The 26,593-nt window shown below is 41.0% G+C and overlaps 2 protein-coding genes across 4 annotated transcripts in view; both read left to right on the top strand.

The window, feature by feature from the left end:
* Positions 1-24,770, top strand: part of Trip4 (thyroid hormone receptor interactor 4) — a 78,523-nt gene extending 53,753 nt beyond the window's left edge. For 2 of the 3 annotated variants that reach the window (XM_028752364.1, XM_028752365.1), the window contains 3 exons: positions 761-852; positions 18,319-18,421; positions 24,469-24,770. In XM_028752364.1, the coding sequence (XP_028608197.1) occupies positions 761-852; positions 18,319-18,421; positions 24,469-24,536 (263 nt within the window). In that variant the 3' untranslated portion in view covers positions 24,537-24,770. The remainder of the gene's footprint in view (positions 1-760; positions 853-18,318; positions 18,422-24,468) is intronic. The other variant, XM_028752366.1, reaches the window with a different exon arrangement.
* The window catches only part of Znf609 (zinc finger protein 609), a 127,814-nt gene continuing 125,858 nt past the window's right edge, over positions 24,638-26,593 (top strand). The window contains exon 1 of the mRNA XM_028752363.1: positions 24,638-24,698. The gene's annotated coding sequence lies outside the window, so the exon portion shown is untranslated. The remainder of the gene's footprint in view (positions 24,699-26,593) is intronic.

Below are 26,593 nucleotides of genomic sequence, written 5' to 3'. Positions count from 1 at the left end.
TTTAATTATTTTCCCTAAAACACTGTATCTCTTGTTCTAGTTTTATTTCTTTGGCTGTGATAAAATTTTCTAACCTAACTCAGCTTAGAGGAGAGAGAGTTTGCTTTAGCTCACAATTCCAGGTTTCAGTCCATCATTTCAGGGAAGTCACAGCGGCAGGAGCTTGAAGCAAGGGCTCCTGTCAGCCACATCCAGTCAGGAGCATCTAACCAAGTGCTCCGATGCCTTTCCCTTAGTTCATCTCTCCGCTCTCACACACCTCAGGACTCTTTAGAACAGAGCTGCTTGTAGTGGGCTGGGGCTTCCTACATCAATTAATTTATGAACCACACATTCCCACAGGCCAACCTAATGTTGATGATCTTTTGCTCATTGAGACTCTTCCTCCATGATTGCATGTTATGTTGAGTTGAGAGTTAAAGCTAACCATCACACCACCAACCTCTAATTTGATCCAGTTGTGAGTACATTAAAATCAATTTGTTTAGAACTAACTTGTAGATTTGCTGAGCCTTGATGGTAAATGGAAGGTTTTCTAAAGTAAAAACTACCCCAAGTTTAGCATGTGGATAGTAAACTAAGCTAGTCACTTGTTAGGTTCTCATTAAAATACAAGCAGTTATACCGTATACAAACTTCCCTGTTTTCCTTTGCTTCTAAAAATAGATGATGGAAAATATTACACGTTCAGAATTGAAGGCAGATTTCTGAGATTTCAGGATCAAGAAGTTTACCCAGTCCTTTGTTGTTTTCTGTTCAGATGTGGAATTTCCAAATGACTATCCATCAGGTTGTCTTCTGGGCTGTGTGGACCTTATTGACTGCTTGTCTCAGAAACAATTTCAGGAGCAGGTGAGTATTGAGTTCTTCTTATAGGCAGATGCTTGCTTTCTGTGTTAACAGGCTCTAGATCCTCATAACAGACTGATGACAGTAAGGTGCTAGTAATTTAAACATGAGAAGAAAGGACTGACACACATCTGCTCCCAGCGTAACTCAGTCTGGCTTCAAATTCACAGTCCCACCTCCTCTGCCTTCAATGGGAGAGTTGAACCCTGCAGTGTTTGGATTTCATCAGTGTTCCAGGCTGAACTAGAACTTAGGTATAGCCCTTGAATTCTTGACTATCCTCCTGCCTCTGCCTCTTGAGTGCTGAGATTTCAGGCATGTAACCACTGCTCCTGCTCCAGGGGAATATTTTAACAAATGTACAGTGGAGGATTAGGTTCAAACAGAAGTACTTCGAGATAGCTTTGCTTCCGGTGTATAGAGAAGCAACACACATCCATTTCTGGGGGAAAAGCTGCTATCAAAGTCCAGGAAAGAAGTGTAAGGTCTTCATCAACTTGCTTTTAGATTGGGCCTGATGGTACATACCTGGAGGCAGAGGCAGGCAGGTAGGTAGGTCTCTGTCAGTTAGAGGCCAGCCTGTTCTATCTACATAGTAAGCTCCAGACCAGCCAGGGCTACATAGTGAGGCTCTTTTTCAAAAAAACAAAACCAAGCAAAACAAATATGTTTGCTTTTTTAAAATGAAGAAACCCTTGAAAAACAAAACAAAAAAAAAAAGAAGAAGAAGAAACCCTAAAATACTACTTTTATTGGATAGTGGGCATGGATACTCTGTTTTGGCTTATTCTGAAGCATTTCTTCCAGACCATTGAACTTGATAGACCATGTGTTTAAACTTAGTTTGATCTGTCCCATGTTGAGAGGTATATGTGTATAAATGAACATATATATGTATTAAACATTTTTAAAAATCTCTAAACATTAAATCGACATGACTCAAAACATACTTTTGAATAGTAGAGGGCACCAAAGAACTTTAATTTCATTAAAAATGCCTCAAATGTAGAGTATATTTGGGTTCAGACTGGCAGGACTTCATAACAGCCAAATCCATCCTTGAAGCAGAAAAAGTCTTACAGACAGTATTGTTCTTCTTTTCTTTGAGCAGTTAATTTAAGCATTAGGGCTTCTACTACTGTCCATAAAAATGTACTTCAATTTAATTTTGCTCAGTAAATTCATTTTCCCAGACATTTTTTTTCTTGCTGTGCTGGATAAACCCAGGGGTTCACGCAATCTAGTCAAATACTCCAACTCTGAGCTATCCCAGCCTCCTAAATACTTCATTTTTTCTTTCTTTTTCTCTTATTTCTTAATTTTTTTTTTCAAGATAAGATCTTACTATGTAGCTCTGGCTATCCTGAAACTCACTATGTAGACCCAGCTAGCCTTGAACTTATAGAGATCTTCCTGGTTCTGCCTCCCTAGTGCTGAGATTAAAGTCATGTGCCATTATCCCCAGATCCTGAATGGTTTAATTTACTGTTTTCAGCTTCCCAACCCCCCTCAATGGTTCCCTTACAGATTTTAGCCAACAGTTCTTATCTTCCTAGATTTCTTTATATTTTTATCAGTTTGTTTTTGGTTTCATTTGGTTTTGCATTTGGGTTTGATTTTTCAGACAGGTGTTTCTGTATAGCTCAGGGTGGTCTTGAACTTGGGAGTCTTCCTGTTTTAACCTTACAAGCCTAGAATTATTTTTTTAGCGGTGAGTATTTTATTTATTTTTATTTTATGTATATGAGTGTTTCTTGCCTGTGTGCATCACATACAGGAAGTAACCACAGAAGGCAGAAGAGAGTGTTGGATCCAGGAATCCAAATCCCAAGTGCTGGGATAAATGGCCACCACCATACTTGGCCTATTTGTCATTTTGCTTAGTTTTTCTTCTTTTCTTCCTCTTCTCAAGACAGGGTCACATATGCTGGTAGTACCAAGTATGTGCTATCAAATGCTGTTACGTTGTTTATTTTATTTATTTATTTATTTATTTTTGGTTTTTTGAGATAGGGTTTCTCTGTATAGCCCTGGGTGTCCTGGAACTCACTCTGTAGACCAGGCTAGCCTCGAACTCAGAGATCCGCCTGCCTCTGCCTCCCAAGTGCTGGGATTAAAGGTGTGCACCACCACCACCCGGCATTTTTTTTTTTTTTTAAACTGGGTATCTCATAGCATAGGCTGGCCTAAGACTCTATCCCTAGCTGTAGATGATCTGATCCTCCTCCTGCCTCAGCCTCCCAGGTGCAGTGATATGGCCATGCCACCAACATCCAGCACTGTCAGTGGTTTTCTCAGTGTTGCCTTCTCAGTCTCTTCTGGTTCCTTCTCTGTCTGGTGCATGCATTCCAGTGGGCCAGTCGGCTCCCACTCTTCTGTTCTGTGCTTACTCTATAATCTATTCCTAGACAAAGCCCTGGGAACATGGAGGCTTTTGTCTCCATGCGCTGGGCCTATTCTGCTTCCTTTCTGCCCTCAGTTTGTTTAACTGTCATGCTCCTCCTTTCTGCCATGAAAATAAATACATTAGTTCCTTTTCTCTTTGCTATGATACAATACCTGACAGAAGCTACCTTAAGGGATAGATGATTAATTTGGGATCATGGTTTCAGACGACACTGTGGGAAAGGCATGGCAGGTAATGTCCAGTTCTTGGTGATGGGAACTTGAACCTGTTGCTTCCCACAGCAGATCATGAGGCAGAGAAAGAAGAACCACAGTTAGAACCATGATCTTCAGAGGCCTACCTTCAGTGATCCCTATTCACCATCCATCCCCTCCCCCCAAAACCTCCCAGCAGTAGCTGGGGACCATGGCCAAGCACATGAACCTATAAGGGACTTTTTAAAATTCACACAACATTGAAAATTTATATATGTATAAAATGTTGTATTAATTATTTAAAATCGGCCTCTGGTCAAGCTGACTATCTAAGCTGCAGCAGCTCTGTCTAACTCAATCCCCATGTTCCATGGCCAGAGGCCACGTGTGTGCAACAGGTAGAACCGGCCAGCCAGAAACACCAGCCCTGACACCCACGAGACGCCAGCGTGGGAGATGGTTCTACCAATCTTCCATGCTGTCTCCACAAGGCTGGGCATTGCCCAGACCATCCCGCCATCCACACAGACCCAGTAGAAAGATGAGACTCTAATGCTTAAAGATTAATCAAAAGCTTATATATTTGGTAATGATCAGTAACAAGATACCCATACAATCAGAGTATAACCCAATACCCAACCTAGATATACCAACTACCTTTGACTGCTGCAGACACGTGAACATCCGCCTCTATCTCCTCTCTCCCTCCTCCCTCTCCTAGCTCCTCCTCTTCCTTTTCCTCCTCTCCTCCTTACTCCTCCTCTTCCTCTCCTAACTCCTCCCACCTTAGCTCCCCATATATATATATATATATATATAAAATTTTTTTCGATTATTTTGTTGTTGTTTTGAGACAGGGTTTCTCTGTGTAGCCCTGGCTGTCCTAGAACTCACTCTGTAGATCAGGCTGGCCTCGAACTCAGAAATCCACCTTCCTGCCTCCCAAGTGCTGGGACTAAAGGCGTGCGCCACCACTGCCTGGCCTGAAAACTATATTCTTAATATAGTATTAAGGAGTATGAGGAGAGTTGCTCTCATTAGAAATCTAATTAACAACTCTTATTTTTTCAAGGATACTCTTCCTTCAGGTCAGCATGATGCCTTTCCTTGAGCTTTACTCTGTTGAGGTTTCTGAGGACAGTGTGTAGAAATGCCAGAATCCTCCCACATGTTCTATTATGGAGGTCTTGGCAACTCTCCTTATGGATTGTGCTTAAGTATGCCATGAACTTAGACCATAGAACATTGAAATCTCATACCCTTTTCTCGTGGTCATCAGCTTTTCTGTGACTTTATTGTTATTTGTGTTTGAGAGTATCACATGAACATGTTCAGAGTAGATATTAGACTAATCTCACTTGTTTTCATTTGAGACGGGGCTTCACTGTGTATCTCTGGCTGCTCTGTAACTCTGTAGCTTTGAACTGACAAGTATCTACTTGTGTCTCTCTGCCTGTTCCTCAGGGCTTGGATTAAAAGCATGCACCACCAATCCCTGGCATAATTTTTTTTAAATCATGTATATGTAAGTGTGTACATAGCAGTGTGTACCCATGAGTTATGAAGCCAGAGGTGCCAGAGTTTCTAGGAGTTGAAGTTATAGGCAGTTGTGAGCCACCTAATTGAGTAGTAGGAGACAAACTTTGATCCACTGGAAGAGCAGGAAGCTCTTTTAACCACTGAGCCATCTCTCCATTCCAGTGGATCTTGTTACTTTTCTTTTTTTTAAAGATTTATTTATTTATTCATTTATTATGTACAGTGTTCTGTCTGCACATCTGCCTGCACATCTGCCTGCATATCAATAGAGGGCACCAGATCTCACTATACGTGTTGGTGAGCCACCATGCAGTTGCTAGAAATTAAACTCAGGACCTCTGGAAGAGTTCTTTCAACCTTGAAGCCATCTTACCAGCTCATATCTTGTCACTTTTTAAAAATGGTACCTGTCTTTTGTTCCTCTCACTGCAACCCTCCATAGAAGATCTGGGATTACAGGTGCTTCTGTGTTTGGCTTTACATGAATTTTAGGGCTTCACACTCAGGCCCTCGTCCTTTAGCAACAATCACTGTACTATTGAGACATCTCAGTGTTTGATTTATGGCACTGTAGCCAGCTACTTTGTGGGTTCTTTTTTTTTCTCCTCCTCTTCTCCACCCCTTTTCTTCTACCTAACACTAGATAAGAGAAAAAAAGGAATAGAGAGGAAAGGAAAGAGACTCTTGAGTACAATCAAAGGTTGACAACTTCCTGCTGATCAGATTTAGTTCCTAGGGGCAACTTTGATCTTTACTTGTCAGGATATCTTAATTTCTTCTTGTTGTTTCTTCTTTCCACATGAGTATTTAACAATGACCAACCAACAACCCACCACACCTTTTGGGGCCCTAGCAGTTATATACCCTCTGAAAAGTCTCCACAATTATCACACAATTGCAGAAATTGTGTCTGTCTGCAGCTGGTGAAATCACACCCCTGCTAGAGCATGAGACAAAACATAGTCAGCTAGTGTGGACAGACTGAAGCAGCTGCAAATCCCACACCTCGGATTAAAATGAAGACATACTCTTTTTTTAAAGAAATCAAAATCCTCACTACATGGTACTGTGGATTGAACCCAGGTCTTTGCTCATTCTAGGTAAGTGCTCTACCACTCTTAGCCTGATTCTTGGTGTTTTGGGAAATCTTCCTATCCTAGGAGTTCACAAAGTATTTCATGTAGATGTTCCCTAAAATTAGTGCACATCTGTGAAACATCTTTGGATTAAACAGATTTGTTTACCATAGAGTTTCTCAGAGCCTTTAATATGCAAGTAAAAATTACGGCTCTCTGAGAAATAGAGAGTGGGGTACAGTGTTCCTAAACATTTTTCTCCCTGAAGTCGTATTTGCAATCAAACCCAGGACCTTGGGCATACTAGGCAAATGCTCCACACTGAGTTACTCCCCTGCTCCCCTCCTACACATTGTCATTTACAATGCATGTTTACATACTGCACAATAGAACACACATGCCAGCCTTTCCTTTATCCTCTGTACGTTCAGTTTATTGAGAAAGAACCATCCAGAAAACAGTTTCTGCCCTGTGTCTTCAGCATCTCAATGTCTATTCTCATCAACCAGCTGAAGTCCATTTTCCTTGAAAAACTGTGGAGCTACCAACCTTCTTTTTCAGCTGACACTGACTTCCTACGGGATTCAGGCCACATTCTTCAGCATGCTGTTGCTAACATTTTCCTTCTCTAAAGAAGCTGGGTAATTTATTTCTGACCTCACATTCTTGCACTGTCTTTAATAAATTAAAATATACTAGATTGACCATTTAGTTCTCTTAAAAGAATAAGAACAGAGAGCTGGAGAGATGGCTCAGCAGTTAAGAGCACTGACTGCTCTTCCAGAGGTCCTGAGTTTAATTCCAGCAACCACATGGTGGCTCACAACCATCTGTAATGGGCTCTGATGCCGTCTTCTGGCATGCAGGCATACAATGCAGAGCACTCACAACACATAAAATACCTAAATAAAATAAATATTTAAAAGAATAAGAATAGAAAGGTTTATTCTATAGACATAATCACCATGCAGTGGTGGTACACACTTTTAATCCCAGCACTTGGGAAGCCGAGGCAGGTGGATCTCTGAGTTTGAGGCCACCCTCTTCTACAGATAGAGTTCCAGGACAGCTAGGGGTACACAGAGAAACCCTGTCTTGTAACCACCCCCCCTCCAACCAAAAAAAAAAAGTAAAATCAAGTGCATTACATCGTAAGTGTCCTCTAAAAAGGTATGTGCTAAACAGGCATAAGAATTTGTCTTCCTTTTATCTTTTAAAGCCAGTTTAGCCAGCATGTCTAATTTGTGCCAGAAAAACAAACAAACAAACAAACAAACAAAACTCCACTAGACCCTCAACCCTCGTCTGACTAATGTCAGGGGATGAACCTAGACAGGGAAATGTAGAGGAAGGGCTGCTTGCTGACAGGAGATAGGTAGATGAGAGCCATCTTTTCTGAGCTTCTCCTGTATTCCCCTGATAGGAACCCCTGCTGTTTGCCAGCAGCAGATGTAAGCTCTCAAGAGCAGCAGGGAGGATGTTGACTGCAACAATGCATCAAGACTGTGGTTTGTAACCTCAATAGTGAGACAGTTAAAACTTTTTTCTTTTAACAAAGACATTTTGATTGCCAAATCCATAACCATTAGCAGCTGTGGTTGTGAGCAGTTCTCCAGACCTAACAAGTTTGCAGCCCTGGAGTTGAGTTGGTAGCCTTTGTTTTTACAGGTCTGTATTGTTTTTGCTATTTATATCCCTGCCTTCAAAAGAAATTCAGATTTGCCTGAAATCTCCAAGGTCATTGATTATTCTATTTCTTCCCAACAGAATCCATTTCTCTTGTGACAGCTTTCTGACCATTAGTCTATTTGATGCTAAGGCTTTTGTAACAGACTGGATCCTATCTTCAAGGAATTATGCTGAGAAAGATTCTGCCAGGTCCCCCTATCTAGTAATTGACACCAAGAGTAGAATTGCAGTCCTCTTAGAAGAATATGACTTCTTCCATCTTCTTTAAGAGCATCAAAGCACCAGGTTGGCATGCTTTTAATCCCAGCAGTCAACAAGTTGGAGACCAGCCTGGTGCACATATATAATGCATGTGTATCTATGTATGTGTGTATATGTATATAAATTCATATATATAATATATGAATAAATATATATGAATAAACTAAAATCTGTGAGGGAGTAGGGGTATGAGCCAGTGGCAGAGCACTCATTTAGTATATATGATTCGACTTCTAGCCTTGAAAACAAGTCAAAGTGTCCCTATCAGTCTGTTAATTCTAATGCAAAATTCACCTGTACATATACCTCAGAATATTTTTAAGAGTCCTTGAGGGTTGTTATCTAAGACTCAACAAAGAAAGAAAGAAAGAAAGAAAGAAAGAAAGAAAGAAAGAAAGAAAGGAAGGAAGGAAGGAAGGAAGGAAGGAAGGAAGGAAGGAAGGAAAAATACTTATGTAACTATCCACCCATCAATAAATATTTGGGTGCCTAGTATAAGTCAGACACCATTGTAGATAATAAAGGAAATGATAAAATCAGCCATAGGTTCCACCCTTGGATATTTGAGAGTCCACTATATAGGTGTGTTAAGGATCAGGAGTGAAGATAGGTGTGTTTTGTGTTTTCTGTGGTTGTTGGCTTAAACCCAGTAAGCATGCTGAATGAGCACTGTACCACTGAATAGGCTCTGCCCAAGATAACGTTAAAGAAGCCAAAGTTGCTGGGCATGGTGGTACATGCCTATAATGCCAGCATTCTTCAGGCTGAGGCAAGAGGATTGCAGGATTACAAAGTTCCAGCCTGGGTAGCATTGTGAGACCTGAGAGTATATGAGGGGTAAGGGGAGGAGAGGCTACCTTTCAGGACTTGAAGAAGATAATTTCTAGTCAGAAGGGATTTTATATCTTTGTATTCACTTTGAAGAATAATAATAAACACTATTACACTCAACCACTAAATATATGCTACACTCATGTATATGTTTGTTGTTTTCTAAACTTCTCGATGATTTGGGACAGGCTCTCGATGATTTGGGACAGGCATGGTAACACTTGTGAGACAGGGTTTCGTAGCCCTGGCTGTCATGGAACTCACTTTGTAGACCAAGCTGGCCTCAAACTCACAGAGATCTGCCTGCCTCTGCCTCTTGAGTGCTGGGATTAAAGGTGTGCGCCACCACCACCCAGCTCAGTAGCACACACTTTTTAATCCCAGCAGTTGAGAGTCAAAAATAGGTGAGTCTCAGTAAGTTCAGGGCCATACAGGTCCATAAAGCAAGTTCTATGCCACCCAGTACGATCCTGTGTCAAAAACAAAAGAAGATATTGGAGAATTGGCTCTGTGGTTAAGAGCACTGGTTGCTCTTCCATAAGACTTAAGTTTAGTTCCCAGCACCCACATGTTAGTACACAATGTCTGTAGCTCCTGTTGCAGGGTCTCTAACATCTGGCCTCAGTGGGCACTGCATGCAGTGGTGCTCTGACATACTTGCAGACAAACCAGGCATACACATAAAGTAAAACAAAATCAACAAAAATAAAACTTCTAAACTAAGTATCATTAACCTACTTTCAATGATGAGGGAATATAAAACTTAAAATAATAGTGCCAAAAAGTAACTTATATAATGTTAGCAAAAAAGATGATAAAATTGAGATTCTGCTGTTGAAATTATCTTCCTTAGTTGGTAGAAAAGCACATTCCAAAGGGAGGAGATAATGAAAGCAAAGTTGGCATGGGCAGGAAGTCGAGGTCTGTGGCTAATGTAGCCAGCCCATCTGTTGGACAGAGCATGTGAGTAAAGAGGAAGCAGCCGAAAACAGGAGTGGAAAGTAGGTTATGGTCAGATAGTAGATAGCCCAGGGGGACGGAGTACTGGGGGAAGGGCTGCTTCGATAGTGAGCTGGGAAATGTGGAGGAGTGTTTTGAAAGTTTTTATGAAGCAATAAGGTGATAAGAACTCATTGGTGGAAATGTGAAAGATGGATTGGAAAGATCTGAAGGTGGAAAGACTGTTGTAGTCCAGGGTAAGGACATGTAAAGATCTATTTCATGATAATTCTGCCAGAATTGGACAATGGAGGGACAAGCACAGTAGGCCTGGTATTGATAGAATCAAGTGTTTGATGTGGCAGGTTAATTTTACCCTGAACAAACCAAGGCTTAGGAGATGCGAGCTGCTTGACCTAGGACCTGTGGCCTCACTTTCTGACAATCTGTTCAAGACATCTTGGTTTGTCATCTAGTCTGTGTTACCTAAGTGACAATTTTTTTCTCACATTTTATTATATAACCTTATATCCAATAAGTACTAATGAAACAAAAAGAGACAAGAATTAAGTATTAATTGGCATATTACAAGCACTGGGATGAAGACTGAGAAGCAGAGTTTTAAAGTAACGTTCCATCCCTCAGGATGTCAGGCTAGTTGGTTGGTTTGATTTTTGAGGGTGGGGAATGGGAGTGTGGAATGGTCTCCTGTAGGTCTGGTGGCCTCAAACTTGCTATTTAGCCAATGCTGCCCATGAACTTCTTTTTTTTTTTTTGGTTTTTCGAGACAGGGTTTCTCTTTATAGTCCAGGCTGTCCTGGAACTCACTCTGTAGACCAGGCTGGCCTTGAACTCAGAAATCCACCTGCCTCAGCCTCCCAAGTGCTGGGATTAAAGGCGTGCGCCACCACCGCCCGGCTCGCCCATGAACTTCTTATCCTCTTGCTTCCACTTTGTAATGTTGGGATTGCAGGCGTTTGCTTCCATGCCTGGCTTTGCTGTGTTGCTCAGGCTATTTCTGTGTTAACCTCTAGGATTTTAGGATTACCAACCACTTTGAAGGAAAATGTAAATGAGAACTACTTTTAAAACTATTATTTATTTATTCCTTAATAGTTTCATACACATATATAAAATACATCTTTTTCGGTGGTGGTGGTGGTGCTCGCACGCCTTTCATCCCAGCACTAGGAGGCAGAGGCAGGTGAATCTCTGTGAGTTTGAGGCCAGCCTAGTCTACAGAGAGTGTTCCAGGACAGCCAAGACTACACAGAGAAAACAAAAACAAGCGAACAAGCAATCTTGTCTGTAGCCATTCCTGAGACCTGCGGTGTTTATCAGAGGCACAGTTGCCATCGGGATGCCCCCTTTCTTTAGACCTGCTGTGCTTGTGACTGCCATCTTTATCAGACACCTGTCTTTCTGTGCATCCTGACCTCAGTCTTGGAGTCAGTTTCGGCTAACTGGATTTCAGAGCCTGATTCCTATATTATCTAGCTGTGCCCCTTCCCCCAGCAAATATGTGTTGTTGGTGGTGAATTGTTTCTTTTATTCATTTATTTATTTACTTTACATCCCAGCATCAGCCCTTCTCCTCCTCCCAGTACCTCCCCCCGATCCCGTATACAGCTCTTCCTCCATTCCTCCCTCCCCTTCTCCTTTGAGAAGGGGGAGACTCCTGGGTATCACCCCACCCTGGCTCATCAAGTCACTGTAGGACAAGGTGCATCCTCTCCTACTGAGACATGACAGCCCAATTAGGGGAATGGGATCCACAAGCAGACAACAGATTCAGGGACAGCTTCTGCTCCAGTTGTTGGGGGACCCACATGAAGACCAAGCTGTGCATCTGCTACCTATGTGTGGGGTAGGAGTGGAGAGTGACTTGTTTCTTAAATGTTTGCTTTTGCTATTTGTCATCAGGAGACAGGAAAAAGATTTTATAAGTCACGGGCTAGAGTTACAGTTCAATGATAGTGCTTAGCCAGCATGTGCAAAGCTTTGTTTCAGTTACCACCACCATGCACACACACAGGCACACATGGGTGTGTGTGTGCGCATACACACACACACACTACAGTGTGTATATATACAATCACCTGGGGATCTGTTGGGAAAAGTGACGTAATTAAGGAGTTACTTATTTTAACACAAGGACAAGTGGGGGCTTGCCAAGTTGGGCAGAAATTTTTATTTGGCTCTAAATCAGTAGTAGTTGCCAAAAGGTGCTAACCTTTTTCTTTTCTGTTATGAAAATGACAAAAGAAATGTTTTCTAAATAACTGGTGAACAGTTTCCCCTGAAAGGAGAAGAAATAGCTTTTTGGCAGTTAATTACCTGTTATGTTAGACAGCTATGAAAGTTATGAGGCATGAAAGAGAGGCAGGCCCACCTCCACTGCTCCTCAGGCTGGAACTCTGAGAGAAGTCTCTACAGACCAGAACAAAAGTACCTGCCAGAGTCTTTGGCTAAATTTGGATTGTTCCTTGATCATAAAGCTCGTATTTCCTCACCTGTTTATTATGCTCTATCCGTGACCCTTAACTTAGCATCTAACTGGATGTGACATTAGAGCTTACGTGTGTTCTTCGTTACCCTTAACAATTGATTCTCGCTGAGCCTGCTGCATTTGCTTCTTTGTAAATCTCAGACCAAAGACACAAAGCCCTCATTTTTTTTTTCCCTCCACAGTGTTGAACCAAGGGCATTGTGTGTGCTGATCGATCACCTATCCCCAGCTATGTCCCCAGCTTTGCTTATACTTTTTTATTTTTAATAGTCTCAGTAAATTGCCCAGGCTCTCTTTGAACTCTCTCTGTAACCTAGGCAGGCCTCGAACTTGTGCTTACCTGCCTCAACCTTCCTAGTAGCTGAGATTAGAGGTCCACATTACCAGGGCCAACTAAGTACCCCTTAGTGTGTAAAGTAATCCTTAGTGTCCAGACCTCAAGGGCAAGGGTTATGTTCTTGGGAGATGCAAGGCTTATCCAAATGGACTTCTCTTTAGTGTATGAGATGAGGTTCAGTAATCTCTCCCCTAATAGGTAGGCCTCCTTCTGTGGACTGCTTTGTTCCTCATTTTGTTCCTCCTCTGTTTCTTGTGAATACTCTCAAGTTCAGTGGAAGTTGTGGTAAAGGGCCTGAGATCCCAGCTACTGGGGAGGCACCAACAGTATCAACAATTATTCATTGGTTGCCTAATATATGTTGTGTCTGGTCCTAGCAGAGGGAGGGGCAGACGACATCTGGTATCTTCCTCTATCAATCTCCTTGTTCTCTGAGGCAGTCTCCACTGAACTTTAAGCTTTCCATACTTGAGCTGTTTCTCTCACAGCAAATGCTCTTACTCTGAGCCATCCCCTAGCCCTCCAGGGGTGGGTGTGGAAATGTCTGCCCTTTTGAAGCTTTCATCTTAGTAAAGGGAAACAAAAATATAAATAATTTATATGTTATCAGATCATGGTAAGTACTATGGGAAAAGATAAGGTAGGAAAGAGGTTCAAAGTGCTAAATTTATAGGGTAATTGGTGCTGTGATTTCTTTTTGCTTTAATTATTTATTTTTGTTGGTGCTGGTTATTGAACCAGAACCTTGTATATACTTGGCAAGCACTCTACCGCTGATTTTTAAATAGTGGGGTCAGGAGAGATTTATGTCAGAATTGACATTTGAACAAAGTCCTGAAGGAAGAACAAGATGAAGCCATGTAATAAGGCTTTAAAACATTCTAGGAAGCCAGGTACAGAGGCAAACTCAACTTCTGACGATTGGGTCACAGCCCCTCCTTTTGGGGCTATGAAAGTGAATGTGTGTTTTAGAGAAATTTAGCAATATAAAAGGTTTCTGAACATAGAAATACCAAAAATTAATTCAAATTCACATGAATAGAGCTATTTCCGGTAGACCTCATCCATGATTGTATCAAATAAGTTCACCATAGCCTTGGTACACAGTTTGCTTGTCACACTACACAGTTGTGCTTGTCACACTACACAAAGCTAACCAGTGCTGTCTGGATCTTCCTGACTCAGACACCAGACTGCTCTCTTCTGAATTGCAGTGTTCTTACTATCCATACAAAGTGGTTTTTCTGTTTTAGAAACACTTTAATTATAAAAAATAAAAATCTTGTTTTTCTATCATCATTTCTGAGCACATAAGTATCAAATTAGTGTATCTTTCTTTGCGTTGTGTTTAAGTATTCATCCTATTGCTTGTTTGAGTTGTCCCTTGAGTTTCACAGAACATTAGAGAAATATTTTTTTAAATGTATGTGTATGTGTGAGTATGTCATGTATGTGCAGGTGCCTGTAGAGGCCAGAAGGGGCATCAGACTCCCTGGAGCTAGAGTTGCAGGCAGTTGAGCTGCCAGATTTTGGTGCTGGAAACAGATTCTAGTCCTCTGAAAGAGCAGGAGGTACCCTTAACCCCTAACCAAACCAAGCTCTAGCACCTAACCTTAATTTTTAAACTTTGATTTTTATTGTGATAAACCTTCTATAAGATAGACTTTTACACGATGGGCAGTGGTGGTGCATGCCTTCAATCCAAGCCCTTGGGAAGCAGAGGTAGATTTCTGAGTTTGAGGCCAGCCTGGTCTACAGAGTGAATTCCAGGACAGCCAGGACTACACAGAGAAACCCTGTCTCGACCCCCCCCCCCAAAAAAAAAAGATAGACTTTTCCATTTTAAGCACCTTTATGTGTTACGGTTCAGTGACAGTAAATATACTCATAATGGAGTATAGTTACCATCACTGCCTAGTATCCTAACCACCAACCCGCACCTATTAAATCAGTACTGGTTCCCCCCTCCCCTCTCAGTCTCTGGTATAACCACTATTTTACTTTTTTTGTTGTGGGAGGGTTGTTTGCTTGTTTGTTTTGTGACGGAGTCTCACTATGTAGCTCTGGCTGTCCTGGCCTCACACTCACAGAGATCCACGCGCCTCCCTAGCGCTAGAATTAAACTACGCCCAGCTACTTATTTTCATTTTTTTTTGTTTTGTTTTTTCCTTTTTTTCTTATTTTCATTTTTAAAATAAGTGTTTCTTTTTTAAATTTTGAGTGTATGTGTGTGTACCACCTATGTACAGGAGCCATGAAACTCAAAAGGATGTTGGATACACAGGAACTGGAGTTACAGGCAGTTGTGTGCTGTCTTGGTGCTGGGAGTCAAACTTAGGTCCTATCTCTCCAGTCCCTTCTTTCTTTCTTCCTTCCTCCCTCCCTCCCTCCCTCCTTTCCTCCTTCCCTTTCTTCCTTCTACTATGTGTGCTTGCACACACAAGCATGTAAGTCATGTAGAATGTCTCAGCATTTCCTCTCTTTCTCAGCCTAGAAAATACTCTAATGGAGGTAGATTCTTCTTGTTCTTTTTTTTTTTTTTAGTATATTCAGGGGAGGGGAGTTATGAGGCTAGTAGAGACAGAGAAAGGCAGAGAGAGGGAGAGGGGAATGAAGAGAGAGGGGGAGTGGGACAGAGGACAGAGCGAGAGCAAGAAGGCAAGAGCGATTCTTCCTACTTTTTATTCAGCTGTGACAGCGTTGTTGGTGTTGCTTATAACATTAGTGTGCAGATACCCATTTGAGATTCTTTTCATCTCCTCTCTGTGGCTGGGATAATGATAACTCTCTGCAGAACCTCTGGAGGAGCCTTCAAACTATTGTCCACTGTGGCTGTGGTACTTACATTTACATCAGCAATGCAGAAGGGGCATGGCTCCTCAGACCTTTGCTACCTTTCGATTCATGCTTTTGTCACAGGTAGGCCAAGCCATCTTAGTGTGAAATGGTATCTCATTGTGATGATGATGTGTGTGTGTGTGTGTGTGTGTGTGTGTGTGTGTGTGTGTGTGTGTTGAGATATATATTCCTTCTTTGTGTGTGGGAATGTGGTGGGGCATATGTCACAGTGCATGCTTGGAAGTCAGAGAACAACTTTACCTGGAGTTGTTCTCTACTACTGTGTGTGTTGAAACTCAAGGCCTCAGGTTTAGCAGCAAGTGCCTTGCTCGCTGAGCCATCTTCCTCGTGTTTTGATTTGCATTTCCAGGACCTTGGAAAATCTTTACAGATAGATTTCTATTACTCACACTGAAGGAGAGCAACAAGATTGTAAATGCAGCTAAGGCTGGAAGATGAAAAACAGTTAATAAAGTAGGAAAACTAGGAAGAAAATAATACTCTAAAAGTCAAGTGGGGATCATGTTTAAGAGCAATAGAAAAATCTGTCAGGCAAGGGAAGTCGCTCAATGTTAGAGCATTTGGTTACCATATGGGAAGCTTTGGATTTGATCCCTAACACCATAAAAATATATATGCTAAATAAATGTGTTAGCCAGGTGTGATAGCACATCCCTAATTTAATCCCAGCATTTACTGGAGAGGCAGGGACAGCCTGTCAAATTATCCAGGATAGCATAATTAAGATAAAAACCAAGAGCTGATCATTTAATTTAGCAACGTGGAAGTCAGCAGTGACCTTTACAGGAATAATTCTACAGCAGATTAAAAATAGCTGGGTGTAGAGGTACACATCTTTAATCCCAGCACTCCAGAAGCAGATGGACTTCTGTGAGTTGGAGGCCAACCTGGTCTACATAGTGAGTGCCAGAACAGCCAGGGCTATGTAGAGAGACCCTGTCTCAAACTAACAAACATAGGGTAGAGGCTTGCAACACAATCATGATCACCTGAGTTCCATCACCATATTAAAAAGTCAGAAACACTGCCCTGAAACAAGGTAAAAGGCAAGAACCAGTTCACAAAACCTTGTCCCTTGGCCTACACACATTGGTAGTCTTCTTCAGTTCCTCTTCAACGTTTTGAGAGGTAATCCTCTTGGAACCTGGAGCTCAGTGTGCCTGCTGATCCAGCATCCCAGATCCTCTACTGAGAATATTTTCATTTTGTTAATGAGTATGTGATTTGTCGCTGATACTTGATACTGAGTTTATATTTTCTAAGAATGCATGCCACATCTGCCTCACTGAAGGCCCTGATGTATGCACAGGACCAAGAACCCTTTTGTTTTTCTCACAGCATCACTTATGTTCATCAATGTGGTCAGTAAATAAAGTATTTATGCTTCTATTATTAGTTATGGACAAATTTAAATAGTCTAACTTTTTAAGTTATTTTTTCTCTAATTTGGACTGTTAGGATTTATCTTGTTTTGTTTTGCTTTGCTTTGTTGAGACAAAGTCTCACTATGTAGTTTCAGCTGGCCTAGAGCTCTCTATGTAGACTATATTGGCCTCGAACTCAGAGACCAGCCTGTCTCTGAGTGCTGGGATTAAAGACTTGTGCCAAGACTTCTTCAGCCCTGGTTTTTGTTATGTGTAGCATAGACTGGCCTCAAACTTCCTACATAGCTCAGGCTGGCCTTGAGTGCATCATCCTCTTACCTGCATTTCCCAGCTGTTAGACTACAGGCATGAATTGCCATGCCCAGCAAGACTCTCGGCTCTTCTTGTTTTGTTTTTAATACCTTCAGATTCTGAGAGGGTAGATCTTAAAAAGTGACTAAGAAAATAAAGTTCTGTTTTTCATAGTAGTTACTGGGAAAAGAGCTTTTGTGGAAATTAAGTGTGACTGAGATGCCTATCAGTCACTTATCAAACATGCTATATGTCAGACATCCTAAGATACGAAATAATGAAACATCAGATCATTTGGGCTTTGCTAGAGAACATTTTTGCCAGCCCATAATAGTTTCCTGACCTGTTATTATGTAACTAGCAGAGTCTTACTTTAGGTTACATGTCTGCTTTTGCATAAAAATTTTTTTTAAATATACCACTCCTAACTATCCAAGAAAATTTGTTTTGTGGCATGACTTTTTTTTTTTTTTTTTTTTTTTGGTTTTCCGAGACAGGGTTTCTCTGTATAGCCCTGAGTCCGTCCTGGAACTCACTCTGTAAACCAGGCTGGCCTCGAACTCAGAAATCCACCTGCCTCTGCCTCCCAAGTGCTGGGATTAAAGGTGTGCACCGCCACTGCCCTACGTGGCATGACTTTTTTCAGAAAGTTCTAGCACTTACCTTTCTCCCTAAGCGGGTCTGGAATGTACCCAGCTGAACAGCCTTTACATGCTCAGACCTTTCAAAATAAATCATCTTCCTTTCCCTTAGTGAGAACAGGGTTGTGTGTACCGATTCTGACATAATTCCCTTAAATCTTCCAGAGCTTCCGTTGAGTTGAACCTAGCGTGCTGCCCAGCACTCCAGGGGAGCTGAGACTCATGACTGCTTGTGTTAGGAGAATAGTGAGTTCTCATTCTCTTTGAGAAATGTCAAGCATCCGTTGTTTATGAAGCTGACTCTACTATAGAAAGCCAGAGGTAGTATGTATTACCATGTTAAGAGCTGCCGAAAGGTAGAGTTCTGTTCTTGTTTGTTGAGCACATTCCTCCTCATCGATGAACTGGAGAGCATTGTTATCAGAGTTGAGGTAAAGTCTGGGCTGATCCTTGATCTTTTTAAAATGACAGATTTGTCCCAACTAGCCTGATTTTTTTTTTTTTTTTTCAGTACCCGGACATCAGTCAAGAGTCTGACTCTTCATTTGTTTTCATCTGCAAAAATCCCCAGGAAATGGTTGTAAAATTCCCTATTAAAGGAAATCCTAAAATCTGTAAGTCATCATCTTTGATGATCTCAAATGGCATTCTTTTGTGTTCAGTGTCCTTGGTGTTGGGGAAATTATGTTTATCAATAGCATTAATGATATATTTACTATAGTATGGCTTTTCCAAAGTAACTTTGGTGTACAATTATTGGCATGACAGCAAACTGCTGTAAACTTCATGTAGGACCCTATCACATTAAATGTCAGTGAACTATGCATGATACTGCAAGTCTATAATCTCAGCGTTTAGGAGGCTGAGGCAGGATTATAAGTCTAAACATAGCTTGTACTATATAAATGAAACTCAAAACACTACAAAAAATGGCTAATTGTTAATTGGGTGTCAGTAATCCCAACACTAAGGAGGGTAGAAGTTATCAGAAGTTCATGGTTATCACACCACATAGGTATTTCCAGGGCAGCCTCCTGTGCTGCTACAATCAAACTTTGTCTCAAAAAAGTCTGAAAGGCCAGTCTGAGATTATGAGCTCCTGTCTCAGTATTTTCATTTTATTTAATTTTTAAGACTTATTTACAAGAAAAAAAAAATGCCGGGCAGTGGTGGTGCACGCCTTTAATCCCAGCACTTGGGAGGCAGAGGCAGGCGGATTTCGAGGCCAGCCTGGTCTACAGAGTGAGCGCCAGGACAGCCAGGACTACATAGAGAAACCCTGTCTCGAAAAACCAAGAAAAAAAAAAAAAAGACTTATTTATTTATTTTTCTTTTCTTTTTAAAGATTTATTTATTTTTTAAAATTTATTTTATTTAAATGAATACACTGTAGCTGTCTTCAGACACACCAGAAGAGGGCATAGGATCCTATTAAAGTTGGTTGTGAACTACCATGTGGTTGCTGGGAATTGAACTCAGGACCTCTGGAAGAGCAGTCAGTGCTCTTAACTATTAAGCCATCTCTCTAGCCACATTTTAAAAATATTTAATTCAATTTATTTTTCTTATATAAAAATCCTTATGTGATAGGTCGCCACAGCTGGAGCCTGGGTCCTTGAACAGAGACTCTGGTGTTGGTTTTCACAAGATCATCACTAAATTCCTGATAAGGAGAAAACAGTCTTTCCAGAGGTCAGGGGTCAGGTAGCTGTAAGTCTTGGAGATGGCATCAAAGGTGGTCTTGGCAAAGTTGCCCAGGGTGGCAGTACAGCCCCTGGCTGAAGCATAGCAGTCATCAATACCAGCCATCATTAGTAGCTTCTTGTGCACAGGAGCAGAGACAATGCCAGTGCATCTAGGGGCAGGGATGAGACGTACTAACACAGCCACAGCAGCCTGTTACCTTGCATGGAACAGTGTGGAGCTTCCCAATCATGTTCCCCGAGTAGCCTCTTTACACAGGGACAAGACGATGGCCCCTCAGATGGCAGTGGCTACCTCCTTGGAGCACTTGACTCCAAGACCAATGTGACCATTGTAGTCCCCAATAGCGACAAAAGCTTTGAACCTGGTCTGCTGGCCAGCATGAGTCTATTTTATGTGCATTGGTGTTTTGCCTCTTTGACTGTGTGAGGGTATCAGATCTCCTGGAGCTCAAGTTACAGATGGCTTTGAGTTGCCATGTGGGTGCTGAGAATTGGACCCCATCCTCTGGAAGAGAAGCCAATGCTTTTAACCACTGAACCATCTCTCCAGCTCCAAATTTTAAAAAATTACTGCATTATATCTTACAAAACACATGAAAATCTCTATGAGAGGTATAGGAATCACGACTAACACTTTTCCCCTTGTAACTTCTTTCTCATCTGTTTCATATGATTTGATATGTTTTGTTTTGAGACAGAGTCTCACTATGTAGTCCAGACTAGCATAGAACTTAAAGCAATTCTCCTGCCTCACTCTCTTAAGTGTGAGATTATAGATGTGGTTGAGTACGGAAATGCTTTAGGTACTAAATGTTAAAATATTGGAAAAACACAAAAACTGAACATTATTACTACTCTGTGAAAAGAATGTGCTATATGTTCACTATATGAGCCCCAAGTCTTTGTGGCGGTCTTATGTAGCCCAGGCTGACCTTAAACTCTCTGTATAGCTGAGGATGACCTTGAACTCCAACCCTCCTACATCTACCTCCAGAATGCCAAGACTATAGATGTATAACATGATGCCAGGGTTAGAATCTACATCTTTGAAAAACTAGGCTCCAGGACATAGAAGTGCCTCAGCTGGTAAGGGTGCTACTGACAAGCCTGAAAACTCAAGTTCCATTTCTATTTGGTGGAAGGAAAGAATGGAGTCCTGCAAGATGTCCCCCTGATTACATGTACACAGAGTTACAATGTCATGGATGATCAAATGCACACACACTATACATACATATATACATACATAGAACATACATACATACAAACAATGTAAGATAAAAGATAAGGTTTAAGGTAGCCATACTGTCTGCCTCTTCGGTGAGAAGCTAAGTTCCTTGGTCAATCAACCCAGTTGGCTTAAGAGTTGTTGCTTTTAATAGTCATGTGGTTAGACGTTACAGATATGAAAAGGTGGTGGGTTGTTAAGAGTTCACAGATTGCTGACACTAGTCTGCTTTCTTTATAGTACCTCCCAAGTACTGGGATTAAAGGCTTGTGACAACACACCTGGCTGAGTTAAGAACTCTTGCTGAGGACAGGGGTCCCATTCCCAGCACCACATGACAGCTCAAAGCTCTAACTCCAGTTCCAAGGGAGCTGATACTTTCCTCTGGACTCTGTGGGCACCAAACAAACATGTGGTATATATACATACACAGGCAAAAACACTCACATAAAATAAAAGTAGATCTTTAAAAAAAAGTATTCACAAAGCATTTCATTGTATTGTATTAAGTATGACAATCTATAGAGAATTTAAATTATACAAGAAGATGTAGAATGATGTAAGCCTTGTACCATTTCATGTAAGGGACTCATGTAAGACCTATGGAGTTTGATATTTGTGAGGACTCTAAAGCCAAAGCTCCACAAATACAGAGACAATTATTATTTTAATTAGTTGATTAAATGACTTAGTGTACCTGTTCTATAGGAAGCACATGTTAGCTGTAATTTCAATAACTCTATGAATTAGTAGGTCTTCCCCCCTCCTTTTGATTTTTTGGCTGAGTAATCAGGTTTAGGAAAATTTTGAGGGTTTGGATTTAATTCATTCATTCATTCATTCATTTAAGCCTACAGCGCCAGGTATTCTTAGGTGGTTTCCCAGCCAAGTACCAACCAGGCCTGACCCTGCTTAGGTTCCAAGATCAAACTAGGTGGGTTCAGGGTGGAATGGCTGTTTGAGTTTGTGAGGTTTTTGTTGTTGTTGTTTGTTTATTTTTTAAGATTTATTTATTTTTATTTTGTGTGCATTGGTGTTTTGACTACATGTATATGTCTGTGTGAAGGTATAAGATCCCCTGGAACTGGAGTCACAGACAGTTGTGAGCTGCCATGTGGGTGCTGGGAATTGAACCTGGGTCCTCTGGAAGAGCATCCAGTGCTCCTAACCAGTGAGCCATCTCTCCAGCCCCTGGGTTTGCAATTTTTGAGATAGAATCTCTAGAGTCTTATTGTGTTGTCTAGGCTGACTTCTGCTGCTTTGTAAAAGCTAGACTGACCTTGAACTCAAGACCCCTGTTTCTCACTCCCTAGAGAGTTACAATTGCAGGTGTGAGACACCACACCAACGCACAAATTGTATTTTACTTATCTTTCTGGCTGTTTTTCTGTTCCTTTTACTTTATCTGATTGCCTCAGGAACAAATTTCCAATTTAGGTTTAATTTTTAGGACACAGTATCATGGCACTGAAAAGGGGTCATTAGTAGTGTGTAGTTTGTTTTCTTCTATTAGTTGAAAATAAATTTTTTTTTTGTTTTTTTTTGTTGTTGTTGTTTTTTTGTTTTTTTGAGACAGGGTTTCTCTGTGTAGCCTTGGCTGTCCTGGAACTCACTCTGTAGACCAGGCTGGCCTCAAACTCAGAAATCTGCCTGCCTCTGCCTCCCAAGTGCTAGGATTAAAGGCGTGCGCCACCACTGCCCGGCAGTTGAAAATAAATTGAGGAGTAGAAATGAACAGGTGACATCCTCATCCTTACATAGCTAGAGGAAATCTGTGGAATAAGCCTAAAATCGAAAAACCCAAGGCAACACTGAGAACTGGATATCCAGAGTCTGCAGTAGATCCCAGGTTCTCACATAGCAGGTTCTAAGAACTGGAAGATGACTCGGCACGTACTCCACCTCACTTGGCACCGCCACCCTTCATCTGCTGCTTTGTGTTAGTTAGTGGTCTCTGTTACAGTGAAGATGTAAAATTTGTATTAGTTGCCCTTTCCTGTTTGTTTTTTGTGCTTGCTTGTTTTGTTTTTGACACAAGATCTCATATGATCCCATTGGCCTTTAATTCACTGTGGAGCTAAATATAGCCTTGAACTGGCCCTTCTGTTTCTATCTCCTGTTTAATTTATTTGATGAAAGTGTTTATTGACCACCTACCAATTGACAGTCACTTCAGTGTTGTGAGGGAGACAAAAGAAAATCTATCTGAGATAGGGCTTTTTGCCAGCTTGCTGTCACAGTCACACGCCCAAATAAGCGGCCTATGGGATGAAAGAACTAAATCACCAGAAATGCCCACATTCTAAAGCCCAAATTAAAATCAACAGTGCTGTGACATTATGGATAGCACTTGGGTGGCACAGAAAAAGGTGTGCTGCTGTTCTAGAATCAGGTGCAGCCCTGAACAATTAGGGAAACTAGCCTAGAGGAAGTGTGTAGGGCCTAGGTTGGTTTTCTCCCAGTCTCCTTGTGTAGCTGTTACAACACGAATTCTTATCTTAATTGGACAAATGAGGCCATTGAAATCCAGAGAGGCTGAATGACTTGTCTGGTTCACACAGGTATTAACCAGCTTCTAGTGAGAGTTCATTATGTCACGTCAGATTGCTCTACAAATGAAAAGAAGCAACATCTGAGTGGCAGTGCTGCTGGGTGTATGCTTGCAATATACCAGGCTACCCTGTACCAGGGCTCCTTAGGAAGTATTTTCTGTATTAGCATTATCATCATCACTGCTGACTTAAATAAGGCTTTTTGTGGGAAAAAAGAAATTTTTAAGTGTTTTTCTCAGACTAAACAAACAGGAACTTTAAAATTTTTCTTCATGAAATAGATGCTTTCAAAGACTGCTAGCACTGAACTAATAAGCTACATCCTGGTAAATCAGAGAGTCAGTTTCAAGATCATATCACTGGAGGATTTCTCATTTGGATCACTTGAGACACAAACAGGCTTTATTTTGTTTTTTGTTTGTTTAGTTGGTTTGGTTTTTTGAAACAGATGCCTTGCTATGTAGACCAACCTGCTCTCATACATACAGGATCCTCCTGCCTCTGCTTCCAGTGTACAGCTTACTGCATAAATCTAACAGCACTGAGGTTGCTTGCTTTCTAAGTTCAACACTTAGAAGAGCCATATAATCCATGACCTTTACCCTCCCTCCCCCCTTAGCTGGTGATAGGGACCCTTTGTCAGGAAAGCATTTATGTGGATTCTCCTCCACTGCTTCAGGGCACTCCCCCCTATTAAGTATGAGACAGCAGAAGCAGAAGGGTGAGTTGAACTGCGTTTCCCACTGTGAGGGAGGTTCCTGCTTTGTACTCAGCTAGTTAAACAGGTCAGGGGAATGGGCCTCCTACTCTGTGAAGTGCATTTCTTATGGCATGCCCCTATACTTTCTTCTTTTCTGTTTATCTACAGATCTGTGATCAGACATCATAACCAACAAAATTAGAAATATTACCTACTAAATTCTTTAGATAAGTGTGTGTGTGTGTGTGTGTGTGTGTGTGTGTGTGTGTGTATGTATGTGTATCTATGTCTACAGTATTCCCACCAGTTTCTTCTTAGAAATTAAAACTCTGAAGTTTGGAAGTGTCCAGCGTCCTGAAGCAAGATAATTGAATGTGACAGGAACACAGTAACCAGAAGACCTAGGAGGCCAGGAAAGATTTGCAATGCAAATATAAAAATAAATAATGAGTGAGACTTCTTTTTTCTCTTACAGGGAAACTGGATTCCAAGATCCATCAAGGAGCAAAGAAGGGGTTAATGAAGCAGAATAAAGCTGTCTGACCCAGGAAAAAAGGAACTATACAACATAGTGGAGTCTTGTGTACTAAATTGCTATCCGCTGGTCCTTTGGGATTGAAGCAGTAGAAAGCTAAAGGGCTTGGCATCAGGCTTCAATCTCTGAGAATTTAAACTCTTACCAGATCTGTATATTTTTCTTAAAGGGTAGGATTCTTTATGTAGTGGGTTAAAAATCTTTGAATATGTTATTTATAAAAACTCATTTTAAAAATTCTAGGTCTTTGACATTTTTCTCAGAACTAAATTCAAAACAGGAAGGAAGAAATTGGAAATTATTTTCCTCTGTGAGATTTGTATTTGTAATTAGGAAACTCTTAACATAGATTAACATTTTTACAAGAGACTCTTTGAATTTAATTTTTTCCTCAAAATAATAGAATGGAGACTATTAGGATGTTTGAAGAATCTTTATTTAACAGAAGCCTGTGATGAAGTGAGAATGTTCTTACCAAATGTTCTGCTTTTGGTATCTGGAGACCGGGTCTCATTCTGTGACCCAGGCTTGCCTGGAACTTACAACAGTCCTCCTGCCAAAGCCTCTCAAGTGCCATGTTTACAGACCAACCATGCTCAGCTTCTAACCCAAATCTCTCAGAGTGGAAAGCTAGAATTCCCATTATTAGCAGATTTCTTTTTCTTTCTGGAAAAAATAACATGAATACATACTTCCTTTTGTTCTTTAGTTTGAGAACATGGGTTAGACTGGGAAGTGAGAGAGCCACCTGCTAACACAGCCTAAAGCTGCCCTGTTTATTTTGTTAGTGTTGCAAAAGCATCATGTAGATGAGACAATTAGAGAAAAGCTAGAAAATATAATCCTTTGATAAATACATCAAAAAACACTCTAATGCTGAAAACTAGCCTTTTTTTAAAACTCTAAATATCCTAAAAAGCCATGCCTGGAAAAATAAGGGTTGGTTTGAAGTTAGATTTTTCACTGGTCCCTTTAACCATTCTCTCAGTAAGCACTTGTTTCTGAGGAGTTTCAAAAGTGATATTGGACTCTGAATTGGTGGATCCTAGGAAATTCATGGTCTTAAATGTGTATGTTCTGCTTTTTATAAAACACGACTACCACACTGGGGATGTTGGACTCCCTCCAACAGTTTGTGTGCTTAACTTAAAAAAGAAAGAGCAAGTGAGAAAGAAAAAAAAAAGTACCTTGTGTTATGAAAAAGATTAATTTCCCTTTCTTTAATCCTTCATATTCAGCATTATTTGCATTGAAATGCCTGTACTCATTCCACATTGATGTTCACTCAACTGTGAACTGCTTGTTGCATTACATTGGTTCTACGGAGGCTGATCACTCTGGATTCCCAGGGAAACCCGAGCAGATTCTTGTTCCAGTGATGCACACATGCCGTATTCTCTCTTGTCCTGTTGGACCTCTGTGTAGAAAGTGGAAGAAGACAGTTAATGGCATTTATTAATGTGAGAGATGTCTTTTTGGCCTCTTGGAAACTACCATTGTTGAAGGCAAAACTGTGTTTACTATGTAGTTAATAGTTTACCAAGCAGTAGCACCTTGAATTCTATGCTGAAATTGTCTGGCTCTCTTACTATCAAAAATAAAGCTGAAAGGTAGGATGGGAAGAAACAAGGAAGTGGAGAGGGTCTCCACCCTTTTGTTTAAAAGCAGCCTTTGCACAGAAAAGTATGGATTGCTTTGTCTATGTGGATAATTTGTGTGCACACCTTAAAAGAAAAAAGTCAGGAATGTCAACAGATTAGCTCATTTGCAAGTTTATAAGAACCCACCTCAGCTCCTCAAACACACAGCCAGAACCACGTAAATAAATGACAGAGCTACTTGGAAACTTCTCCTTCTCATGGTTAGGCTGGGAAAGTCTGTCTTTGGTTCACATGGTAGTGGTAGTATAAGGTCTCTCTTCTGTTTGTGGAGACTCAAGGGAGGGAGTGTGGAAGAAGCTTTCGGGTAGATGGCCCTCAGTTGCTCACTGATGAATAGTATAATTTAAAGCCGGATGGAAATTCTTAGTAGCCTGAGTTCAAACTTGTCCAAGAATAGCCTGTTG

Source organism: Grammomys surdaster, unplaced genomic scaffold (genome assembly GCF_004785775.1).
Source record: "Grammomys surdaster isolate TR1022 unplaced genomic scaffold, NIH_TR_1.0 125896, whole genome shotgun sequence".
NCBI classification, from domain to species: domain Eukaryota; kingdom Metazoa; phylum Chordata; class Mammalia; order Rodentia; family Muridae; genus Grammomys; species Grammomys surdaster.
This window is presented reverse-complemented; position numbering and strand designations above follow the sequence as displayed.